General features: G+C 30.2%; 1 protein-coding gene across 5 annotated transcripts in view; it reads right to left on the reverse strand.

Annotated features, from left to right (window-relative positions):
- Positions 1-24,686, reverse strand: part of Csmd3 (CUB and Sushi multiple domains 3) — a 1,105,037-nt gene that overhangs the window by 987,024 nt on the left and 93,327 nt on the right. For all 5 annotated transcript variants that reach the window (XM_048802036.1, XM_048802034.1, XM_048802033.1 and 2 more), the window contains exon 2: positions 5,446-5,668. In XM_048802036.1, the coding sequence (XP_048657993.1) occupies positions 5,446-5,668 (223 nt within the window). The remainder of the gene's footprint in view (positions 1-5,445; positions 5,669-24,686) is intronic.

A 24,686-nucleotide genomic window follows, 5' to 3' on the forward strand; every position in this document is an offset into this window, starting at 1 on the left:
GAGGGAGGGAGGGAGGGAAGGAAACTCAGTCTTTACAGAGGTCACCAGACCTTGGTCTATTATACCACTTGTCTGCCTTCCTTATTTACATATTTTCACATGTGGGATACAGAACTACAATCTTTGTACAGGTTGCTCCTTTCTCTTAGAAATCTCTTGTTACTATCATGTATTCCAAGATGTCCCTGATTTTCTTGTCTCTGGTGACATATATAAAATAGAAAACTCTCTTCACCTCAACCAGCTAAATTATTTCTGTACAGCAGGTTCTTTATGGTTTAATATTGTCTGCCTCTGCCAATAAGATTTTTGTTATGTTTACATTTACACTTAATTTTCATTTTCTATCTTTACCTACTTCTTTATTTGAAACATTATTAATTCATGTACATTTTTATAATTCAAGAACATAAACTTTATTCAGTAATTATAACACGTAGACCATGAATTTGTGAGCTATCTTTTTTTTCAATGACAAATTTAGGAGTAATTTATTTAGAAGATCAAGCATTCTTTAAAACGTAACTTTGATTTTTAACAGTAAAATAAGAAGTATGAATAGGACTATTATGATACAGTGATTGATTTTTGTCAGTCTGGCCTTGGCCTTCACATTGCAATTAGCATAGATGATGGTAAAAATGGAATGGTCTTTATCCAGAATACTTCTCACCAAGGATATGCAAGACTTTGGGGAAAGTTTTTTGCTTTCTTGGGTAGTTACACATTAATAGAGTCATTATTATCTGAGAGAAACAAACCCACTTTTGCTTAAGCCACAGTAGTTAAGTTTTTCTATTACAACCAAATATGGTCCACAATATGCCCTATCCAAATAGGAGTGAGGAGCCTACAGTAACATTCAAGAGACATAACAAAGGAAAGTCTTTCTAGTTAACTTTGTGAAAATATACTGCTGCCTTGGTTTTATTAGTAAAATAATCATTGTCTTCTACAGAAAGAGATTTAAAAAGCTATTTTATGAGTTTTCAAATGCATTTGAGTTATACATGTAAACATTAAAAAAATTAAGCAGTAAAAAAAATCTGCTTGGTGGCTTTCTAAAATTAAAAGATATGGAAAGAATCTCTAAACAGTGTACCTCATTATAAACAATTTTAAAATTCTTTAACTACTTGGGTAGAAAAGAATAACCAAGATTTTATAAGACATAAATAAGTGGGGAAATGTTTTTATCACAAGACAAATATTTATATATTCAAGTATGAATAAATTATACAAGACATCAAGAAAGACAGTGGTATATAGACACAAGGAATTAATAGAACAAAGTAAGTGTAGTTTCAAACATAGGAAAATGTTAGAACCTATAATAATTAAATATATGAAAATAAGGTAATTAAACTGAGAATGAAAGACATAAGACTGCTAAGACTAAATGCAAATAGAGTATACTCATCTACTCACAATAGTACTTATTAACATAAGCTTTCGGAAAGCACAGTAGTAATATGAAAAATATTACTTTTGGCTTTTTAAATATTTATCCTGTTCCTAAGGAACTAATCTAAGATATAGAAAGTATTTACTTTTGAAGATGCTGATATCTGAACTAATTATGACAAAACCCCAAAATATCTTACAACAGAATAATTAAATGACTTATAGTATACTAATGCAAATTGATGCTTCTAAAAATTCTAATCATATCTGATATACATATAATATGGACATAAATTGCATATATAGGATGATTCTAACTACTTGAATATGTCCATCTCTACCTCATGATATAGGTATTTTTTTTTTAGTTCATGGTATACTTTTCTTATTGAGGATATGCTATTGGTATAAACAAAGTAAACAAATTGTATAATACTTTGTGCATAAAAACAGACAAATGCTGTTTTAAAAACACAAACATTCATTCTATGCTAAAGTTATTACCAAGAAAGGAATGTAATGGTGCCTTGCTGAAAGCATTCATTCAATTACCAATGTCAATTTTATTTACTAAATTAAAAATGTATAGGAAATAAGCAGGATCATCAATAGTTGGATTTAAGAAGTTTAGAAGTATAGAACTGGTTACAAATCCCAATGTGTCTCTGTATTTATAAAGATGACATCTTTTCTGCATTATGGCAAAGCAACTACAGCAAGCTGTTTTTACAAAACCTTGGAACTCGTGAGAAGTAACAAAAAATAAGTTTCAATTTCTGGAAGAAAGAGAACAGCAGACCTACCATAAGGACATGCATTAAGTGAGAATGTGATCCCATGTGAGAGAAACAAAAAGCTGGAAAACAGTGAGTCAAAGAAACAGATGCAAACATGAATCTAACTCTGCCAGCAGCAGTTTCAACTTCTAATCAAACAGTAGATTTTGCATGTAAACACAGTCTGGTAGAGGCTGAAGGTTACACATTGGATTTTTTTCCCCAGTCGTGCTAACTAAAATAAGCTATAACATTAGCAACTGTATTTCTTTAAGCACAAAGAGCAACAGATAGATGCATTAAACATCTTACAGTGAACAGAATGTTTTAAAAGTACATGTTAGATCACAGTCTATAAAACAAATAGCAAGAATATATTTGTAGATTATTTTTCCATTATTTTATATTTTATTGTATTTGAAAATAAATATTTAATGTTTAAATATTTGATAAATAAATATTTAAGATAAATAAGTATTTTCAAATACATGTAATACTTATATTTTCAAATACATATAATATTATTTTCATGATTTATCTTATCAAATTTTATGAAATGAAGCAAAGAAAAATGTCTTAATTTTACATAAATTTTGAGGATTACAAATAATTAGTCATAACTAAAGTTAAGAGCATAAAATCTGAATTGAGCTAAATTTGTTTTGTTATGATGGCCCTGCTTCATGCTACTTTCAACAATACTAACCTTGGGCAAGTAGTTAAAGCCTCATTTTCCCAGTTGTAAAATGATGAGAATGATAACAGTAATTATTTCACACCATTTGGGTAGAGAAGAAGTTAAATACTGTGTTGAATACAAAACATCTAGTAGTGTTGGGTACAGAGAAATCACTAAATAATTGCCAAGAGTTAGATTTATTGAGCTTTATTACACCATAATCCTCATAAAATCTCTGTAAATTAAATGCTACTTTTTCCAATTTACATATTAGTAAGCAAAGAATGAGAACAATAGTTATCTCAATCTCTCAAAGTCTTTCAACTTTCCAGAGGCTACAACTGTTTTTTATTTTAATGCAGAAATAAAATAATAATCTTCTCTAATTTACAAGGTGACCTAGAGAGAATAGATATAACAATACTATCAGCAATTTTATAGGAACTAGCAGATAATGTTAAGGGGATTACTTCCTTCTTAGATTTATACCAATTATAGGGCATGAATTGCTGGTGTAAAGAAAATACATAATAGTCTATGTGCTTTTTATGTGCATCCTTTTAGATGTCTCAAAATTTTAGAATGTGACTTCTCTTTTCTTTTATGGCCTATAGTCTGACCGGTTATACACAGGTGTGTATAGGTAAGGAAATCAAAGGGAGATAGAAGTGAGGTGCAGAGGCAGAATGGCTAAATGGCAAAATGGCTGCTGGTCTGAGCTGCTGGCTTTATTTATACCAGATTACATTCAGTTACAATGTAAAATGTTTTGCTTATGATTAGACATGTGTTCTGGCCATGCAAGCAGTGGTTATCTTAAGAGTGCCTGGGAAAGACTGCAAAACATTCCAACCAGGGAAAACAGGGTTCCTGTTACTCCCTGGTTGTTTGCTCACCAGAGGAGCTCTGTCCTGTATGTTCCCATGGTCAGAACCCTTACATGGAAAGACCTCTCTCCCAGCCACACACACATATGCTACTGAAGGTAAGCATGCATGCATATGTGCTTCTAGGATTTCTGTCTTGATTTAATGCTGTCATTGGCAAAAGTGGGTCAGCATTTGATAATATTTGAAAAGATGTTTAACGTGGGCATAAGTGTATGCCATACAGGATACTTTTTTTTTTATACAGAAGGAATTTACAGTGTAAGAGGAGGAAGAAATCAGAAATAACCAGTAAATTAACAAAGAGAAAAAAAAATGAATGAAAATAGACCTTACCTATAATCAAGATAGTGAACTTTTATTTGCATTAATATGTGATTTCAAACAACTCAAGCATTTTTAACTGTCCTCCTGACAGGAAGCAGTTCACATGTGTACTAAAAGGACCTTATATTCATGTAGTTGTTTCACACATGATTTCTCTATGATTGTCAAAAAAGAGTACAGTGAAATGTATAACATCCCCTTTAGTATCACCATCTCCCAGTTTAAGCAGAGATGGTATGGAGTGCTCAAACAGCTGGTGAACAACAAACCTCACACTCTGATGTAAATCTCACCTGTGGGCCCATCATTTTCTGCACTGTATTATCTTTTTCACTACTAAAACTGGAAGGATAATAAACATAAAATTTATTTAAAATGAAAAAAAATGCAAATTAATACAGAAGGCTGATGAATGTATACAATTTTAACATTGATAATCTGCCTCCTGGAAAACAGGGAAGCAAGAAAACAATTTAAATTGTTAGATACAAAGACAAACTCACAGAATCATAATTCAAATATAGCCAAGTATTCTTTAGTAAAAAGTCATTAATTCCTACATATTATCTGCTAAGAATGTTTTAAATTGCAAGTTGAAAACATTTACTAAAAAATAAATATGTAATTACAGGTATATTAATCTAGGACTAAAATATGTAATGCTTGATATTTAAAATTTCTGGGTGGAGTTATAGTTGATTCATGTTTAAATTGAGTGTTTGTATAAGACACCAAAAAGTGCTTTATGTTTTTTAGATTAACTAGGTGCCAAGAAAAAAAAACTGTGAAGAACCACTTTAATAAGAGGATACTAGCTAATTTTTACATGTTTTATCAATTAGATTAAAATTTAATGCTTTCATTTGCAGGGGCAGACACATGAATGTCCCAGTTTGTGACATAAAAGGATAAGCCATTCATATATGTGCACACATTATCTAAAATCAATGTATTCTGCCAATGTATGACTAATGTATTCATGATATTTTGTAATTGTATTTTGTATATTGTTATATATTTGCATTAGAATTGGATACATACCACTAAAAGAAACATTATATAATATGCTTTCATTTTACCAAGAGTTATTCCCATAATGAATGAAGTTTGGAGATAATAATTTTAAACCCCCAAATATGCCTAACCACTCTAAAGTGGTCAAAATTCAACTTGAATTCATCTTTTTGCGAGGTAGTGATAATGTGCTAGTATTAGAAGATGAGAGATATGGAGATAATTTTTATGGAATGATATCTTTCTAAATGAATAATAATTGGATGATCAATATGACTTTATTATAACTATATCATATGTAAAATAATATTACCCATAAAATACATTTCTTCTCTTCTTTTATTCAAAATACACTAACCTTGTCCTAAAGTTTGTAGGATGAGGATGTCCATCATATAAGGACAAGTAGTCATATTCTTCTTCTAGTGCAAATGACTGAAAAACAATTTGTATTCTATTTCGTTCTTCTGCTATTATTACCCATGTACAGTTTGCACCATTTGGATATCCATATGGAAAACCGGGGCTTTCTATGGTGCCATTAAGTCCTTTTAACGTTCCACCACATGTATAAATAAATCCTGCAACAAAAGACAAATAAACAGATATTAATAGCATATAAAACAAAAAACAATTTAGGGAAAATACTATTTCAAAAAGTTTTTTGATATTAACAATTTTCTAAATGATATTATCAGATTTAAAAATACATATGTAACAAAATATTAGAATTATTTATCCTGTTGAGGTTAATAATTATAAACCAATTGACAAAATAAAATCACCCAACATATCTGATTAATTACACATTGCGTATTCCAATACAACACAATTCTATCTTTAAATAGTTTACAATCTAATTGTGGAAATTTACAGAATTGAAAATTGAATGACCATAGGATATATATTGATTCTCAACAAATTAATTTTACCTTTTCTTGGCAAAGCATGATCACTTTTATGGCAGGCTGATATCTCTACCATGTAACTCATATTTATTTTAAAAAAGCGGACCCACCTGTGAACCCACCTTGATTATAAAAAAGGGATTTTTTAAATGTCTATTATGATTTTTCTAATTTTGATCAGAGCATTTGGTGCCCTTAGGGCATAATCAGATTAATTGCATCAGAATGAATCCTGAAGTTGGGGAAAAATGTATTGAACATATGGATCCTGGGCAACTGACAACAAAGGTCTTGAGTTCTACACTAACTGACTCTATGGGAGGTCTAAAAGTGATTGTAAGTGTGACTCCTGGAGATATCTAGAACGCTTACTCTATTTCTTGAGGAATTAGTTTATTTAAATATATAATATCCTATATCCTATGGTGTAATATAAAAACCCAAAGATTAATACAATGGTCATTAAAGATAGTCCCAGGGTTTATTGAGAGTACATGCTAATAAAGCTTAGACCTAGAGGCAGGTAATCAGGATCAGAAATTCTGTTCAGAACTCTTCACCCAGATATTATCAACCACATCTCTGAGTCCCGTATTAACCTTAAATTCCAGGAAACTGGAAGTTACAGATACCAAGCAAATTTGAGGAAAAGAACACCACATTACCCACAACATCAGTTTTGGGAACTGGTTGTAGAAATGCAAGAAATTTAGGACTCCTTTTTTGGGGAAGAAATGAAGATATTTTATATAAGTATACATCTTTTTTAAAAGAAACTGTGCCAGAATTTTAGAGGCCAGTTTGGTACATTGTGGCAGATAGAAGTTCATTTTGGATGTCACACATTCATTCCATCCTCTCTTCACAGCAGGATCTCCTGTTTGTATGGTAGTCAGATCTCCACTAAGCAGTCATATTGTCTGGTGTAACTGACTCTTGATTCTAATGGTAAGGATTATGGCTCAGTGCTGGATGAATAAATAGAATTCCACACTCTGAGCTGCACTCTGAGCTGTATTTAGTTCTGGGATCTACTCCTACTATCTCCATATATGGCAAAGTACTAAGCTTAAGATATGAAACATAGTTCTTGTTATTCTATTGCCAGTTTAAAATGTTACCAAGAAGTTGGATCAGGTGAAAATTTTTTTAAAAAATCAAATATCTGTATATATTCATATATCTTTGCTCATGCACCAAAAGTCAAATAGGGCATTTTATGATTTTCATAAATAAATAAATAAATAAATAAATAAATAAATAAATAAATAAATAAAAACGTTCCTTTTAAATTGCTTTTTGCAGAGCAATTACTTTGAAGCCTTAGGTTAATTAGCTAACACCCATTTTTATTAGTTTTCTGCCTGAACAGCTTCCAATTTGAACTTCATAACAAAATGTGAGCATGAATCCCTTTAGCTACAATCTGATCTATGGTCTGTTTTATATATTCTCAAGCCCCATAACCCTGATGGATTTAGAAAAGGACATATGTCCTAAAATAACATGCTTGGCTTTGTCCAGTAATTTTTTAAGAGCCTGCTTATTTATGTATTTCAAGTCCTTTCTCTTCCTTTTTACTTCTTTAAGAAAATTAGGAATTATACCTCTTTTAAGCTTTCCTACCCATCATATTTAAATTAAATATGACATTATTCATAAGAATGTACATTTTTCCAATAGTAGTCTTAAAATTTGCACTAAAAAGTTGTGAAAGATCAGAAATGGAGTTTTTAAAAGAGTATTCAATAAAAAAAAAAAAAACTTATGCCTCATAGGGTTTGTCCTTGTTATCAGTTCAGTGTTTCCCTTTCTAGGCTTTTTCTAGGTACATGTACACATAACTATATTTCTGTGCATTTGAAATTTTTTTCCAAATGAACTCAGTCATAATGTGTATATTTTTCTGATTCTTTATATTTATTTTTAAAATATCAGTGATATTCTCTGTTTAGATATATACTTGTACTACATTTTTCCCCCGGTGCTGGGGACAGAACTTAGGACCTTGTGCATGCTAAGGAAGCAGTCTAACATTGAGCTATTTCCTTTGCTCTACTGCATTGTTTCTTAATGACTACATAGCTACTTAGATATTGTATGCCTGTATTATAATTTATTTTATTAATCCTTTGATAACTTTATTTTTATGCATACAACAGCATTAAAAACCAACATTGGAACCATATCCTTGTGTACTTATATAATATATCTTTAAGATGGAATCCAAGATATGGGACTGCTGAATTTAGATAGCTACAATCAAGTTAATCTTACTAAATGCAATTTTTTATATGCTAATACATAGTATGAAGTGTTTCCCACTTGCAGCCCCAATTCTGGCAACATGAGATTTGTTTAAAGGCAATTTTTACAAGGCAAATATGCTATTTTAGTATTTTATTTTCCATTTATCAGATTACTTTTGATATATTTGCTACATTCTTTTCATCACTTCATAATTCTTCCCTAAGAATTGCCTGTTTAAATCATTTCCACATTTTCAAAGGATACCTTTCCTTTTTTACCACTTTTTTAGTAAACACTTAGGTTTGTGATGATTGATTGATAATTTGTATTTGCCTTCATATGGTCACTTCTAAGTAAAACAAGTTTGCTCATGCTCTCATAAAATCCCAACCTGTTATTGCTCTTTATTGTACATGTGGGTCATCATCTCCTTTTCTACTTATCTCCTCTGACAGTTCTTCTTCCATATCCATTCATCCATTCATTACATATATTGTTAAGGTTTAGATATGAGGTGACCCCAAAAGCTCATGTGTGAGACATGCAAGAATGTTAAGAAGACATGAAATGACTAGAATATGAGAAAAGTAGCATATCAGTGGATTAATCCACTGATGTGGATAAACTGAGTGGTAACTCTAGGCAGATAGACAAAAGACAGTAAGTTACTGGGTGAGAGCCTTTGGGAGCTGAACTCCATGGTGAGTGGAACTTGCTCTTGCTGACTGGTTGCCCTGTTCTGAGCTGATTTGCTATGCCACACTCTTTCACCACCAGATTCTGCCTCCCCTCAGACCAAAAGCAATGGAGTTGGCTGACAATAGACTGAATTTCTGAAACTGTGAGCCAAAATAACCTTTTCTTCTTATAAGTTATTCTTGTAAAGTCTTTTGGTCACAGTGATAAAAAGCATATTAAAATATATATCATGCCTTGGGGGTAAAATGATACAAAAGACATTGTTCTAAGCTTTCTCCTGGGACCTGATGAACTAAAATGTGAGACAACAGGAATATTTAAGCTATTATTGCAGAGTAAGTTATGGTCTATGATCTGAGTACGCACATTTTGCTAAAAGAACACATGGGAGCAAATGTTAATTTAGACAAGTTACTGAGATTTATGGAAAAATCATTTCTAAAAACTGGCATTGTAGCTTTTCACAGATTTAACCTTTGACAATTTCTGGTGCCTTATATTTTTCAAATTTTGATTATTAATGTTCACTTAAAAGAGTTGATTTATACTTTAATTATAACTAAAATTTTCATTACTAGATTTCTTGGTCAATGGGAGTTTATTTAACAATATGGGTTTTTAATTTTTTTCCTTATTTTACTTTCAAGCCTTTATTTTATCTTTCCTATATGTATAAAACAAAGTAGTGGTTATTTTATAAATTTTGATGGTATTTTAAAATTTATTTATTTATATATTTGGGGGGCTACCCAAGGTTGAGGACACAGTAATATTCACATTTTTGTTCACTGTCTTTAACCATTTTTAAAAACTACTGCTACTGGACTTCTATGTTCAATTGTGTTGACCTGATTATTGCAAAAATTACTTGTGACCTTCTTATTATCAAAATCAGTTCATTTTTATCCTTTTTGTTGTCTTCATGCATTTGAAACTGCTGACCATTTTTTTCCACGTTGGAAATATCTTCTAATTGCTTGCATGATGATATCTTCTTCCCTGATATCATGGATTTCTATTTATTTATTTATTTATTTACTTACTTACTTACTTACTTATTTACTTATTTGAAACAGGGATTGAACCCAGGACCTCACACATTAGGCAATCACTTTACTACTGAGCTACATTCCCAACCTTTTTCTATGGATTTCTAAAAGCATCCCTTTACTGGGATTCTATCTACTACTTTTACAGTTTTCTCGACAACCATACATGTAACTTTTGACTAGGTACAGTGTAGAGTTTATGATTATAAACTATGAAAAAATACACATCTTCATTTTTATATTGCCATTTTTCTTCTAATCTGTATGCAGATGTAACATACCATTTCAAAGACTAGTCTTCATATCCTCTAGGATTCTTCTTATTCTCTAATTTCATCAGTACATTCTTTAAACTCTCTCACATCTATCTCTCATCCTTCTTTTTCTATTTCAAATCTTTTGGCTTTCATTCAGTTGTTCCTCATCTGCTGCCTGGAGCATTTTAGCAGTATCTAATTCACCCTGCTGGTTTGTGCCAGTTATTCACATTGATGCTAAAGTCATCTCAAGGAAAAACAAACCGAATCCTGTCACTTCTTTACTTAACAGTATCCTTTGACTAATTCTCATTGTCAAAACATCCATTTGTCTCTCTGTGCACCTTACATCTCATCTTACCAGTCACCCCCTTTTACTGAGTAATGATCCATCTTTAATTTTTCACCCATGAACCAGATTTTTTAAATTCTTGTAGGTGATCTGGGATCTACAAAGTTGACTCACCACTCTTTCCTCCAGGCAGAGCATGGACTGAGGCACATGTACATAGCTGTTCATCAGGTCCTCAGTGTAAAAATCACTTATTAGACAATGAAGTAAAGTGTCGTTTTCCATTTATCTATTGCTTTTCTCATGATACTTCTAGTTTTAATGTTTATCACTTATGATGTATTTTTATACAACAAGCTTCTCTTAAGTCTTTCAAAAATTTGTTTAAATACCATGGTAGCAAGAGACAGAAACTAAACATTTAGTAGAAATTCAGTAAGTTTTTTCAATACTTCCTGATATTTTTTCCTTTGCAAAAACCGTATGACATCACACATTTCCATACTGAGAAAACTTAGATACAAATAACATAGTATTTTATTTTTTGATCAATTTTTGAATAACAGACATCTTAAAAGGTGGTAGTAAGTGCATTTATATTTTTACTCTCTTATTAGTAGAAGTACATATTTATAAATCCTTTATAAGAACTAATAACACTCATTGTGAAACAATATTCTTTTCTAGTATGCCAAAAACTTTCAGGAAATTGTAATATGTTATATGAAAAATCTCAAAAGATATTACTTCAAGAAGGGCTTTTTTGTTTTAAGCTATTTTTATTATAAGAACACTAAATATATAAAAAGTGCACCAAGTGAATGGATATATATGGAAAACTTAATTAAAAATAGAAACTCATGTTACTAGTAAGTATATCAAGATTAAACTATTACGCTCTTTAGAATGCTTTTGTTATTTGTTTTAATCACAATATCTTTATTCTTCTTGAATTAACCATCATCCTCAGGTTTATGTGACTTTCTAAACTTTTATTCAAAATTTTATATGTATGCATTTCTATATTTATTCACAATTAAATTATCCTATATTTTCTTCTAAGTTTTTATCCATTTTGTATCATATTCAGATCTAAAATCAATCTTTTTTGTGGGTGAAACAGGGATAGGATTAATTTATTTAATTAAATTAATATACAAATCACCTAGCTCCATTTATGTATAAGGCCACACTTTCCTACCCACAGCTGGTTGTCAATAAATATGAAATTTTGTGTAGTCCTGTTTCCGTATACTATATCCATTGGTCTGTACCACATTATCCAAGTAAGTTAATTACTGTTTGGTCATGCAAGTTCTTCTTCATTATTTTTCTTCTTCAAGATAGCCTTAATTTTTTTAAACATTTCCATAAACACTTTAGAATCAATTTATCAATGTATAAAAAAAGGAGCAGCTTAGATTTGAGATTAGGATGACTTTGAATCTACAAATAAACTTGGAAGAATTATGATGTTTCCACATTGATACTTTCAATTCATTATAATAAAATATTAATTTATGCTGGCCCTTTTAAACTTAGAGAAATCTTTTTGACCATCTTACCCCATTTTAGTAACGATCACTTTACTCTGATTCACATTTTGAACCATTAATCACTGTCTGAAATTATTAGTTTTTTTTTTTTTTCCAGTAGAATGTCAGTTCCAGCCATTTGGTGGATCACCTGTCTTGCTTCTTGTTATAGCTTCAAAGCCTAATATAGTTTCTCATAGATGTTGGACAGATTTAACTAAAGATTTAACTAAAGCAATGAATTAATTGAAAATGTAAAATAAAATATTAAAATGCCTCACATTATTCAATTGTTATTCAAGTTATTTTCTTTTACTACTAGCAAAAATATTAATAATCAACTACTTGATTATCCAGTAATATAACTAGTTCAGTCTGTTTGAAGCCCAAAATTAACTTAAAGCTCAACCTGATTTAGTTTCTTTTAGGATCAGGTTCAATGTGAGTTTTGATTAACTAAAGGACACTAGCATGTATTTTGCCTAAGGTTTCAAAATAATCTTCCTTGCATTATTCATAAATTAACAACATAAATGTAGACATAAGAATTATATAATACATATAATATATAATTTACACACAGAGTATAAATGTATTCTCTCTCTATATATAGAAATATACAGACACACACATATATATGTATATAATTTTTTATTTTTTGTACTGGAGATTAAACCCAGGAGCACTTTACTATTAAGCTACATCCTTGATCGTTTTTTAATTTTGAGACAGGGTCTCCCTAACTTGTTTTGTGCCTCATTAAATTGTTGACACTGGCCTCCAACTTGTATTAATGCCTTAGCCTCCTGAATTGCTGAGATTAAAGGCATGTGACACCACACCTTGCTTATAAGAATTATAGCTCTTACTAAATGAAAAATGCTTTTCAGTGGCAAGAGAAATAATATAAAAATCAATTTAAATTTTATTGCTGAGTTCTTTCATAAATATGTATTATTTAAACTACTTTTATTTCAGCAGTGAAAAAATACATAAGTATTGAATGTTAATTTGAATTAATCTCTGTCCAATATTTATTTTCTGTTACTAATAAATAATATAAGATAGCCTACTTTTTCTTTGTGGAATTTACATATGCTTTTCCAAAGAACATATCAGATCACTTTTCTTCTTGATTACTTTAACAAATATATCTACTTTTTCCCAAATATGTCTGATGAATATAATAGCTTCTCATTAGTTAGAGGGAGTTAGCCAGTTTCAAAATCATCTCTCAGTATCTTGCTCTTCCCAGAGCTCCCTGATGATGAAAGAGTTGTAAGATGGAAAAGAGTTTTATGTGCAATCCTTAGAGAGAAAGTATTAGACTGTGTGCCAAAAAGGTTTGTTTAGAGCTTAAGCTACATTTGCTGTCTCCTAAAATGTTCTTCTGGTCCCAGAAAATTTCGTAAGTGAACATTTCATAATTCAAGATCCAGATCTTAGTCTCAGATTATCAGAAAATTGAATAAGCAACACAGGTAAGGAGTCTGTTCATCAGAACTAGACTTACAATAGGTAATTGCATAGAGTCTGAGGTAAACAACTACACAGCAGGTATTTCCTTCTAGTAACATAGTTTTCTCTCTATGTCACAAGGTCAGTAAGACTATTAATTCACAGGATATGTGTAATTAATTTAGATAAATTAATTAAAATGCATCTATTCAGAGTAAGAGGCATTACATTTATCTTTCAAATGTGTAATATAGCACCTAATTTGCTAGTTGTTTATGCTTACCTCCAGAACACATTTGCTTCTTGGGTAAATACTATAATAAATAATGCTAATGTTCACTTCTAATATTTCATCTTATTTTTTGGTACAAAACTTACATAAACACCCTTCTCTCTGGCAATTATTTTTTTAGATATGCTGACAGAATTTGTTTGATCATAAATACTATTGGCTCAGATGCCATTTGGCCTTCATGGGAAGCACTTTGTTCTATTCTTATCAAAAATGTGTTGATTTATTAGTTTAATTCTAAAGAAAAAAATCTGATTTTCATTATTTGTTTTTCTGGTAATCTTCACCATAACATCCACAAAGAAAGAAACATAAAATACTGAAAGCTTCCACTAAAATATTAATTTACTGAGATTTCTATTTTCTAGGAACATATATTGTCTAATTTAATCTTCTCAATAACCTTGTTAGATCACATATACTTACAGTGTACATTTTATAGCTGATAAAACATGTATGAGTTTTACCTATTAAACTTATTAGTGTATATCTCATCCTTTGGATCTCTGAATTATTAACTTATTCAAATTATCTTCTGCTATTAAATAAACTCTACTGCACATATTTATGTTATTGAGTTCTACTGAATCTGTGTTTTCAGATCCTTATCCCCAGAGGAAATAAAATCTACAAACTTCATACCATTAATTCTGTAATCTTTAAATCCATTTCAAATTTATGGCCATTACATTTCAAGCTCTTTGCCCACAAAGCTTTTAATATTTGAATCAGTTTACCCTTACATATTTTATGAAAAATCTAAGAGGAACTTATTAAATTTATCTTATTAATGGCACAAATACAAATAAATGTCAAAAAAGTAGAAATCCTTTCCTTAGGTTGTACCTAAATTTGGATGTTTGAGAGAGGCTCTAAAGATTGTCCAAAAAAAAAAAAAAAAAAACATTTGAACAGCTTCCAAAACTCTAAGTAACACTGGATTCTCTATCAAAAACTTACATTAAAAAAACTTTAAAAAATGTAAAGTTTTCAAAGGATAATTTAAGTAGATATTATTTTCTATGAATTTATTTAATTTTAATTAGGCAGATGGCATATTGCTCTTATGAAGACTGTATCAATATTCTTTCTTCCATTATGAGAACAAATTCAAAATGAAAAATGTTCACCTCACTAACATCATCAGTGGCATAGTAGCTCAAACTACAACTGCTTGTCTTCCCAGTAGTAAGCTTGAAAACTAGCAGCCTTACAACCATGGCAGCTAAGAAAAATAGCAGCATTACAGCAAGTGGAGGATAAACCAGGTTCAGAGCTACTTAACAAATTCCTTTCTCACCCAGAATGTTGTCATGATTTAACCTATCCTGCTGCTACCTGGAAAACTATTCACAGATGTTGTTATATGATCTGACATGGAATCACCGTGTGATTAAAGCCCTATTCCCAGAGAATTAAAAAAAAAAAAAAGTTTAACACTGCAACTGCCTAAAGCTGCTAAATTGGAATAAATGACAATCAGGCCAAAACTTAAAAGAAAGATCTGGAGAAAGAGATTCCATAGCAGACTTTAAAAAGTTTTAATATACTCTTGAGGATATGAGTATGTGAAGGCTTATGTGCATATTGAGAAAAGACCAGAGAGGATTCTAAGTCATTTAATGAATGACTTGAGCCGCTGCCTGAAGAATTGAAAGCCTAGACAGATTTGTAAACTTTTTAATGTTGAATATAGGCATGAACACTTAGAAATCCCTTGGAACAGGGAGGAAGATGTGCTTGTTTAGAACATTTGAGAAAATATCTGGTCTATAATATGCTGTTTTCAAACTGAGCAAATGCTTGAGTAGTCATGTACTAGAAGTGCTATAGGCTTTACAGAATTATCCTGAAAGTGTCAATGCATGAACAAATAGCAAAACAGAATACATATACAGCAACAAGGCTTGGATGAGGGGGGATATAATTTTGCTGGATGATACAGTCTAGTATTTAAAAACACTCTGTTTTCAACCAAAATTATGTAATGTGCTAAGAAACAGGAAAGTACGGCTCATGTACAAGAAAAAAAAATCAGGGAATATTAACTATGCTTGAAGAAGCTCAGACAGTGGCTTTAAGTTATTTATTATAAATATGTTTAAATAACAAAGTAAATCATGACTAAGAGTTAGTTTAAAGTACAAGAATGATGTCTCACCAATGAACAATACTGATAAAGAGAAATTGTTTTAAAACCGTCTGAAATTGTTGGAAATTATAGTAATTGGAATGAAAAATTCACTAAGGGCATTCAAAAACAGATTTGAACTTGGAAAGAACAATCAGTAAACTGAAAGATAAGTCAACTGAGATTGACAATCCTTTCTGAGAAACATAAGGAAAAAAGAATGAAGATAAGTGAACACTGCCTCAGAGACCTTTGGGTCATCATTATATGTACCAACATATGCATAACAAAGTTCCAAGAAGAAGAGGAAAGAAGACAGGAGGCAATCAAGAACATTTTAAAAACAGTAGCTAAATTCGTCCAAAACACAAATTTAAAATATTAATCTCCACATCCAGGAAAACAAATGTTTCAGTAGAAATTCACACTAAGACACAAACTGTTGAAATAAAAATAGTGAAAATAGCAATAGGGAAAAATGATTAATTATAAATGAATCAGAGTAAGATTGATAGCTGATTTATCATTAAAAATTGTTGAGATTAGAAAGTAATGAAATTATCTGTTTAAAGAGCTGAAAAAAATTAAAATTTAACAAGAAAATCTATATAAGAAGAGATTTTCAAAAATAAAGGAGAAATTATGACACTTCCAGAAAAAGAAAACCTACAAATATGTTTCACTAACAGACTGTCTTTTTTAAAAAGCTCAAATGAGTCTTTTGTGATAAAATGAAAGGATATTAGGCAGTAACTCAAATCCATATGAAGAAATAAAGAGCACCAGTGAGCATAACTGTATATTAGTAAGTTCTTTTTTCTAAATAAAATTTTTAAGTTACAAATGAATCCTTTTAAAACTGTGTTGAACATCTTACATAGAGAGAGATTTCGCTTGAGACTAATAATATTGAAAAGGGATAATATGGAGGTAATCAGAGCAAATGTTCTGAATATGTAGAAGTTAGTATTCAATTAGAAAGCTGAAGTTAGATGCAGGTTGTAATTTCTCACTATAAATAAAAATATATGTAAAATATATTAAAAATTACCAAAAAATAATTAAAACTGTACATTAGATAGTACTTAACAATAACAAGAAGGCAGGAATCAATTGATAGAGGAACAAATGATTAAAGCATATAGAAAGCAAATAACAAAATGACATTCATAAAACCTACCTTAGCAACAACATCAAATATATATGGAAAAGACATTGCAGTTAAAAGCAGATATCAGCAGATGGATCAAAAAATTCAGACACACTTTCGTTTTCAAGACACAGAAAAAGTTGAAAAATAAAATGAAGGCAAAACATATAACATGCAAATGATTATGGAAATTGAGCCCTAATGGTTATGATAATATCATGAAAATGACTTCAAGTCCAAAACATGTGAGAGTATCTAATGCAGTGCTTACAGATAAATATATAATAGTAAGCACCAATATTAAAAAAAAATTGTAAACTTCAAAATGTAAATGAAATGAATGTAAATGTAACTGAAATGTAAATTTCTACTTTAAAGCACTAGAAAAAGAAAAGCAAATGTACAAGGTAAGAACATAGAGAAATGAAATGGAATATGTAATAGATAATAAAATCAGCAAAACCAAATATTTGGTCTTTGATAAGATCAATGTATTAGCACCTTTATCAAGACTGACCAAGAGAAAAAAGAAAAGACACTCTACTAAAATCAGGAGTAAATGAGGGGAAATCACTACTCATATTAACGAAGATCATAATGACATGAACAAAGTCAATAGATCTTTAACTGAAATGACTCATACTGTCAAAACTGACTAAAGAAGAAATAGAAAATCTGTATCAGAACCTGTCAACATTATTATTATTTTATTGCCTGTGCATGTGCAATTGATCCATCCACATTTGCCTAAAAATCTGTCTTTCCTTAAAACGTTTTTGTACCTTTGTTGAAATCAGCTTGTAATATTTTAAAGTCCTTCTCTGAGTTCTCTCTTCAGTTCCACTGGTATATATGTTTACCCCTTTGCTAGTGCCACATAGTCTTGATTACTGATATCACGTATACTTAACTCTTCCCATGTTATTTTTTTTTCAAAATTATCGAGCTATTTTGGTTCCTTTACATTCAAACTAATTTTAGAATTATCTTGCCTATGTCTATGTATCTTGCTGAGATTTTTGGAAAGAATAACATTAAGCTTACATATCAATTTAGGGAGAATTGATATATTTACTGTGTTTAGACTACTAGGCCATAAACACTGTAAGTGTCTCCATTTATTAACATATTCTTTGTTATGGTTATCATACTTGTATATTTTTTCAGAATAGAAGTCCTGGACATGTTTTTTTAGGTTAAGATCTATTATTTCATATTTCTAAGAACTATAACTGTACAATGTACCTATGTTCATTATTATTATATATTAACAATAACAATTTAATATTTATTTTATGTTAATATCTATGACATCACTAGGCTTACTTATTAAATTTATGAGTCTGTTTGTAAATCTATAGGACTTTCTACATGGCTTCTACAGTTTTGTGGTTAAAGACTTCCCAAAAGACTATGTGTTAAAGGCTTGGTCCCTAGGGTGGTAATTTGGGGAGATTATGGAACATTCAGGAGATATAGTGGGAGATTCTTAGATCAATGATAACATCCCCTTGAAGGCACTTTTGGGACACTGACCTTTTCCTCTTCTTTTGCTTCTGGGTCATGAGGTAGGCAGTTTGCTCCACCATGCTTTTCTATGATTGACATCAAGCATCCACACCAGAGGTCTAATGCTATGGGTTTGCCTGACCTTGGACTGGAGTCTCCAGAACTGTGAGCTAAATAAACGTTTTCTCTCATAAGTTAATTATTTCATTTATTTTGATATTATAACAGAAAGCTGACTTAGACAATCACCAGTTATAACAACTGTAACTAGGAAGAGTTTTATTTTCCCCCTTCCTCTGTACTGTTTTTATATTCTTACATTAGAATTGTGTGATCTTTCTTTTTTAATATCTCAAAGTGAAGGATTACATTGATTATTTTTAAAAATATAGAACCACTCTTTATTTTTGCAGTAAATGTTAATTGGTCATAACATACAACTATTTTTATATGTTGCTGATATATAAAAGGGGTTACAAGATTTTGCCTTTATGCTTATTTGGAGAATTGATATTTGGTTTTATGTAGTGTGTTTATTTATTTCTTTTTTTGGCATCATTGGTGTATTTGTTTACCTGCTTCATAAAGTGAATGTGAAGTTTTTCTCCTCTTCTAATGTTAAATAATTGGTGCTATATATTCTTAAACATTTGATAAGATTTCCCAGCGAAATAATCTGGGCCAGGGTTTTCTTTATTCTTTTCTTTCTTTTTATTTATTTATTTATTTTGCAATTGTAAATTCTATTTCCTTAAAAGTTATAGGAATATGCACAATAGAGTTTCATATCAGAGAAATTGTGAAATTTTTATAAGTTGTCACATTTACCTAAGATGTCAAATTGATGTCTACAGAACTGTTAATAGTATGCTTTTCTTATATCTGTGATGTATGTAGGACTATAATTCTCCTCTCTCATTCTTAACATTGGTACTTGTATGCATGCATTTAATCCTATAAAACACAAATCTTATTGAATTAGCTGTGTCTTTATCATTTTGATATGTTGAATTTTCATTTTCATTCATATTGTTACATTTTAAAATTTTCTTTTGAAAGTTCCATTTTGACCCATGGTTATTATAGAAGTGAGTTGTTCAATTTCCAATTATGTGATTTCTCTAACTTTCTGTTACTTATTTTTAGTTTAATACTATTGTGCTCAAACACCACATTCTATACCACTTTAATTCTTTTAAAAATGTATACATTTTATTACCCAGGATATTGTCCAACTTGGTATATGTTCCTTGAATGCATGAAAATAATGTTACTACAATGTTGTGAATACAGTTTTCTATAGAAAGTTAAATGTTTGCAGTATCCTATTGATTGATGGCTTTGTTGAGTTTTAGATCCTTGGTAATTTTTTCTTAGGGGGATGTCATCCTTTTTGTTTGCTCCTTGTAAGACTTTTCTCTCTCCTTTTTGGTTTTTTTTTTTTTTTTTTTGGTCTTTAGTTTTCAATTTAATTATGATGATATGTGTGGCGTGGATTCTTAGTATTTGTCTGGTTTGGAGTTTACTCAGCTCTTCAAATCAGTAGGTCTGTCTCTTGAGAAATTTACTGTTTTTTTCTTTATTGCTTTGAGTACCTTTTTAGCTCTGCTGTCTTCTTCTTTCCTGACTTCATGATAAGAATGCTAGTTACTTTGTTCAGTCCTAGAGGTTCTTGATGTTTATTGTTGATACTGTTTATTTTCTCCCTGTTGTTTAGATTAGGTAATTTCTATCCATTGATTGTTTTGTCTGTTTCTCCCATTCTACTGCTGAGCACATTCATTGAGATCTTCATTTTTTGTTATTTTACCTCTCATGTCTAACCTTTTTAATGCACTTTTTCTTTAAGTATAACATTTCTTTGATGAGAGCTTTGGTTTCTTTGCTGATACCAGATTTATTGAAAATTTTGGTTTAAGTATATTTGTTTCTTGAGTCTGCTTTAAAATAATTGTTAAAAGAAAAAATAAAACAGATAAATTGAATTTCATCAGAATTACAAACTTTAGGTTGCAAAAGGTACCATTAAGAAAGTGAAATATGGGGAAAAGTGGTTGGGTAGATGTTGATAGAAGGATACAAAGTTTCTGTTAGATAGGATGAATACTTTTAGTGAATCTATGGTTTAACATGGTGATTATACTTAATAGAAATGTGTTCTACGCTTGAAATTTGTTAATATCATAGGTATTAAGTGTTCTGTAATGTAATACATATGTCAATGATCTTGATTTAGCTTTTTCACATATATGAAATATTTTTAAAATATTTAAAATATATAAAATATCTTTAAATGTGATTAAATAAACCTAATGTTTATTTGTAAATAAATAATTAGAAAGTGAAAAAAACCTCACAATGGGAATAATTATGGAAATTTATGTCTGATAAAGCACTTATATTCAAAATGTATAAATAAGCCTTAAAACTGCAATAAAAAGACAACAAAGTGAAAAAGATAAAACATTTAATGGGCATTTTTCTGATATATTTATACAAATAAGCATATCAAAACATGCTCAGAATTAATAGTTATCAGGGAAATACAAACTAATAGCTACTACATAAACACTAGAATAGCCATAATTGTTGTCAACAATATAGAGAAATTAGAAACATCATAGATTGCTGGTAGAAGTGTAAAATGATATAGCTATGTTGGAAAATAATTTGGCAATTCCTTAATACATTTAATACAAGTACTTTATGATCCATAAATTCCATTCATTGGCATTCACCTGAGAAAAAAGGAAAACATATATTTATAGTACACTTGTATGTGAATGTTCATAGCAGCATTTTTTATGATAGATAAAAAGTGGAAATAGATTAAATATCCATTAATTAATAAGTGGGTAAAAAATATGGCATAGCCATAAAATATATAGAATATTATTTAGCCAAAAAAAAAGAAGTGAAGTCTTGATGTGTGTGATAACATGGATGGATTTAAGAAATTCATAAATGAAATTAGTCAATAAAATATAACACATATTCAATGATTCCAGTCATATGAAATGTCCAAAACAGGCAAATTTATATACAAAAAATGATTAATGGTTACTTAGAGGTAGACAGGGGTAAGTGATTGTGTGGTATGAAATGTGACTGATGAAATAGAGGATTTTTCTTAAAACATGTTGATATTTGCAAAAATCTGGCCATACTAAAACCTTCTGAATTGTATACTTTAAAGGAATTAATTGAATCTGAGTGAGATTTCAATGAAGTTATTAAATATGCAAATTTAAATGTCTCCTATATGTAATTGAGTACATGTCATTTTAAAAAAAATTTATTAACATATTCTCTCTTTTTAAGTTTTAGTCTCACTTGAAAAAAAACTATTTTAAGGTTCTCATATTCTCATAAATATTTATTTGAGATAAATGAGAGGATGGTTATTTTTATTTATTAATGTTGCTCTATTATTCCATACATAGAAATCTTGAATACTACTATTTTGGTTTGTATCTATTCATGGCTTACATTTATAAATGCATCTTCCTTGGTTTTATGTAATTTATGGGTAATTCATTGGTGATGAAGCCAGTGTATATTTTTATTTTTACTGAAAATATCTACATAGGCAAAAATAAAGATACTTTCAAGTGAACTAAAATTTTTATATTGACTTAGAGAAAATGGGAGAAATAATTACTGAGGGGATACATCACTTATCACAATGCTGGCTCTAAATTGTCTGCATTCTTCCAAAATCTTATTTTTCAACCCCATCATTTTCAGCAGATGACTTTTTTAGCTTAATTATTTATTAAAAACTTTTAGATCATAGCTAAAACCCATTCCTTTATACCATAAAGTTGCTCTGCATCATGTTTTTTTTACATAGTTCTTCCTTTTATCTTAGAAAGGAACTCTTTTTTTAATATAAATTATACTTCCAAATTCATTAAGTATTGGATTCCTTTTAAGGAAAGTGACATTACAAAGATGACTGTTCTTGGCACACTTTCCTTCACAACAAAGGACCAAAACAGGTACAAAAAAACAGAACAAAATAGCTATTTCATGGGAGTGTTTGAGACAGCTTTGTAGTGTTATGGGAATATAGTAAAGTCATTTCAGATCATGGAGAAATATGGTTACCTTTTAAAGAAGGAAACTCAGCACACAACATCAATTGTTCCATCTCTTGAGATCACTGAATAGAGACATCATTTAGCAGGGAAAGAGTAAGCAGGAGGTCCCTGGAAAAACCTACTTATGTGACAGCCACCTGAACTATATTTTGCCAGAGAACTGTGCCGCCTTCGCAGCCCTGAGTCCACTTCTGGGAGTTGCTGGTTTCCATACCACATCATTGCCCACTTAAGTCTTTCTGTATTCTATGCCCTTGCTACAAAGAGCCATCTAGATATTCCACTCTCCTAAGATAGATGTGCTCCCCCACCAGCAACATGGACACATAGAGTAGATATTCAAAAAGTAATGTGAAGACAATCAAATTCTATCAGTACAGAAAAAATCACTAAACCATAAAGATGAACAAGAGAGGAAGAAAGGAATAAAACATACAAAAGAACCATCAACATTAATATGAATGATACGATTATGTATCTACTTACCATTAATAACCTTGAATGTAAATGAATTAAAATATATAGACTGGCTGAATTTGAAAAAGGAAAAAAATCTTAACAAAGTGATATGCTGCCTATAAGAAACTCACTTCACCAGTAAAGACACATGACACACATAGACTAAACATGAAGGGATGGCAAAATGATGCAAACAGAAACCAAAAATAAGGTGCAGTAGCTAGCGATTCTTATATTAGATAAAGTAGACTTTACATCAAAAACAAAGAGATCCCCCCAAAGAAGGTCAGTATATAATGATAAAGGACTCAATTCAAAAAGGGGAAATAATAATTTTAAATATGTGTACATCCAACACTAGAATAAAAAAATTATGTAAAGCAAATGTTAGATCCAAAAGGAGAGGTAGACTCTAACACAGTCTATAGTTGGGGACTTTGATACTCTGCTGTCATCAATTTGTCATGATCAATGCAAAAAAAAAATCAACAAAGAAACATCAGCTTTATATTGGAGACCAAATGAACTTATTATAGATATTTCATCCAAGAGCTGCAGAATGCACATTCTTCTCTTCAACACCTGAGACATCCTCTTGGATAGACCACAAAATAAATGTCAATAATTTTTTAAACATTAAATCATAACATGTACTTTCTTTGACCACTTGGATAAAACTATAAATCAACAATAAGAGGAGCTTTAGAATCTTCACATATACAGGGAATTTAAACAACATTCTTACACCAATGAATCAAAAGAAAAATTAAAAAAAAAAAAAAAATATATANAAAAAAATATATATATATATATATATATATATATATATTAGAACTAATAAAAATGAAAATACAACTTACCAAAACCTATGAGTTGCAGAAAAAGCAGTAAAAGAAGAGGGAAGTTTATAGGAATGAGCATCTACATCAAAGAAAATAATTAGATTTCATATAAATGTCTTAATGGTGCAACTGCAGAAAGTAGAAAACTGAGAAGAAACCAAACCTCAAATGAGTGGAAGGAAAGAGAGCAAAAATCAGAGCAGAAATAAATGAAATAGAAACTTAAAAACAGTAAAAAAGATGAATGAAATGAAGAGTTGGTTTCTGAAAAGATAAGCAAAATTGACAAAACTTTAGCTAGACTAAACAAGAATTAAATAGAGAAGATCTAAATAGATAAAATCAGCATTGAAAAGGAGGACATTACAACTGACACCACAGAAATATGAAGAATCATCAGAGATTAGTATGAACAACTATATACCAAAAAATTGATAATGTAGAAGAAACGGACAGATTCCTGGAAATGTATATCTTACCAATATTGAATCATGAAGAAATAGAAAACCTGAACCAAAAATAATGAGCAGCAAGATTCAATCAATAATAAATATTTTCCAACAAATAAAAGACCAGGAACAGATAGCTTCACTGCAGAGTTTTTCCAAACTTTTTAAAGAATTGATGTCATTTATCTCAAACTATTCCAAAGTATAAAAAGGGAT

The sequence above is a fragment of the Marmota marmota genome, unplaced genomic scaffold, assembly GCF_001458135.2.
Source record: "Marmota marmota marmota unplaced genomic scaffold, marMar, whole genome shotgun sequence".
Classification (NCBI taxonomy): domain Eukaryota; kingdom Metazoa; phylum Chordata; class Mammalia; order Rodentia; family Sciuridae; genus Marmota; species Marmota marmota.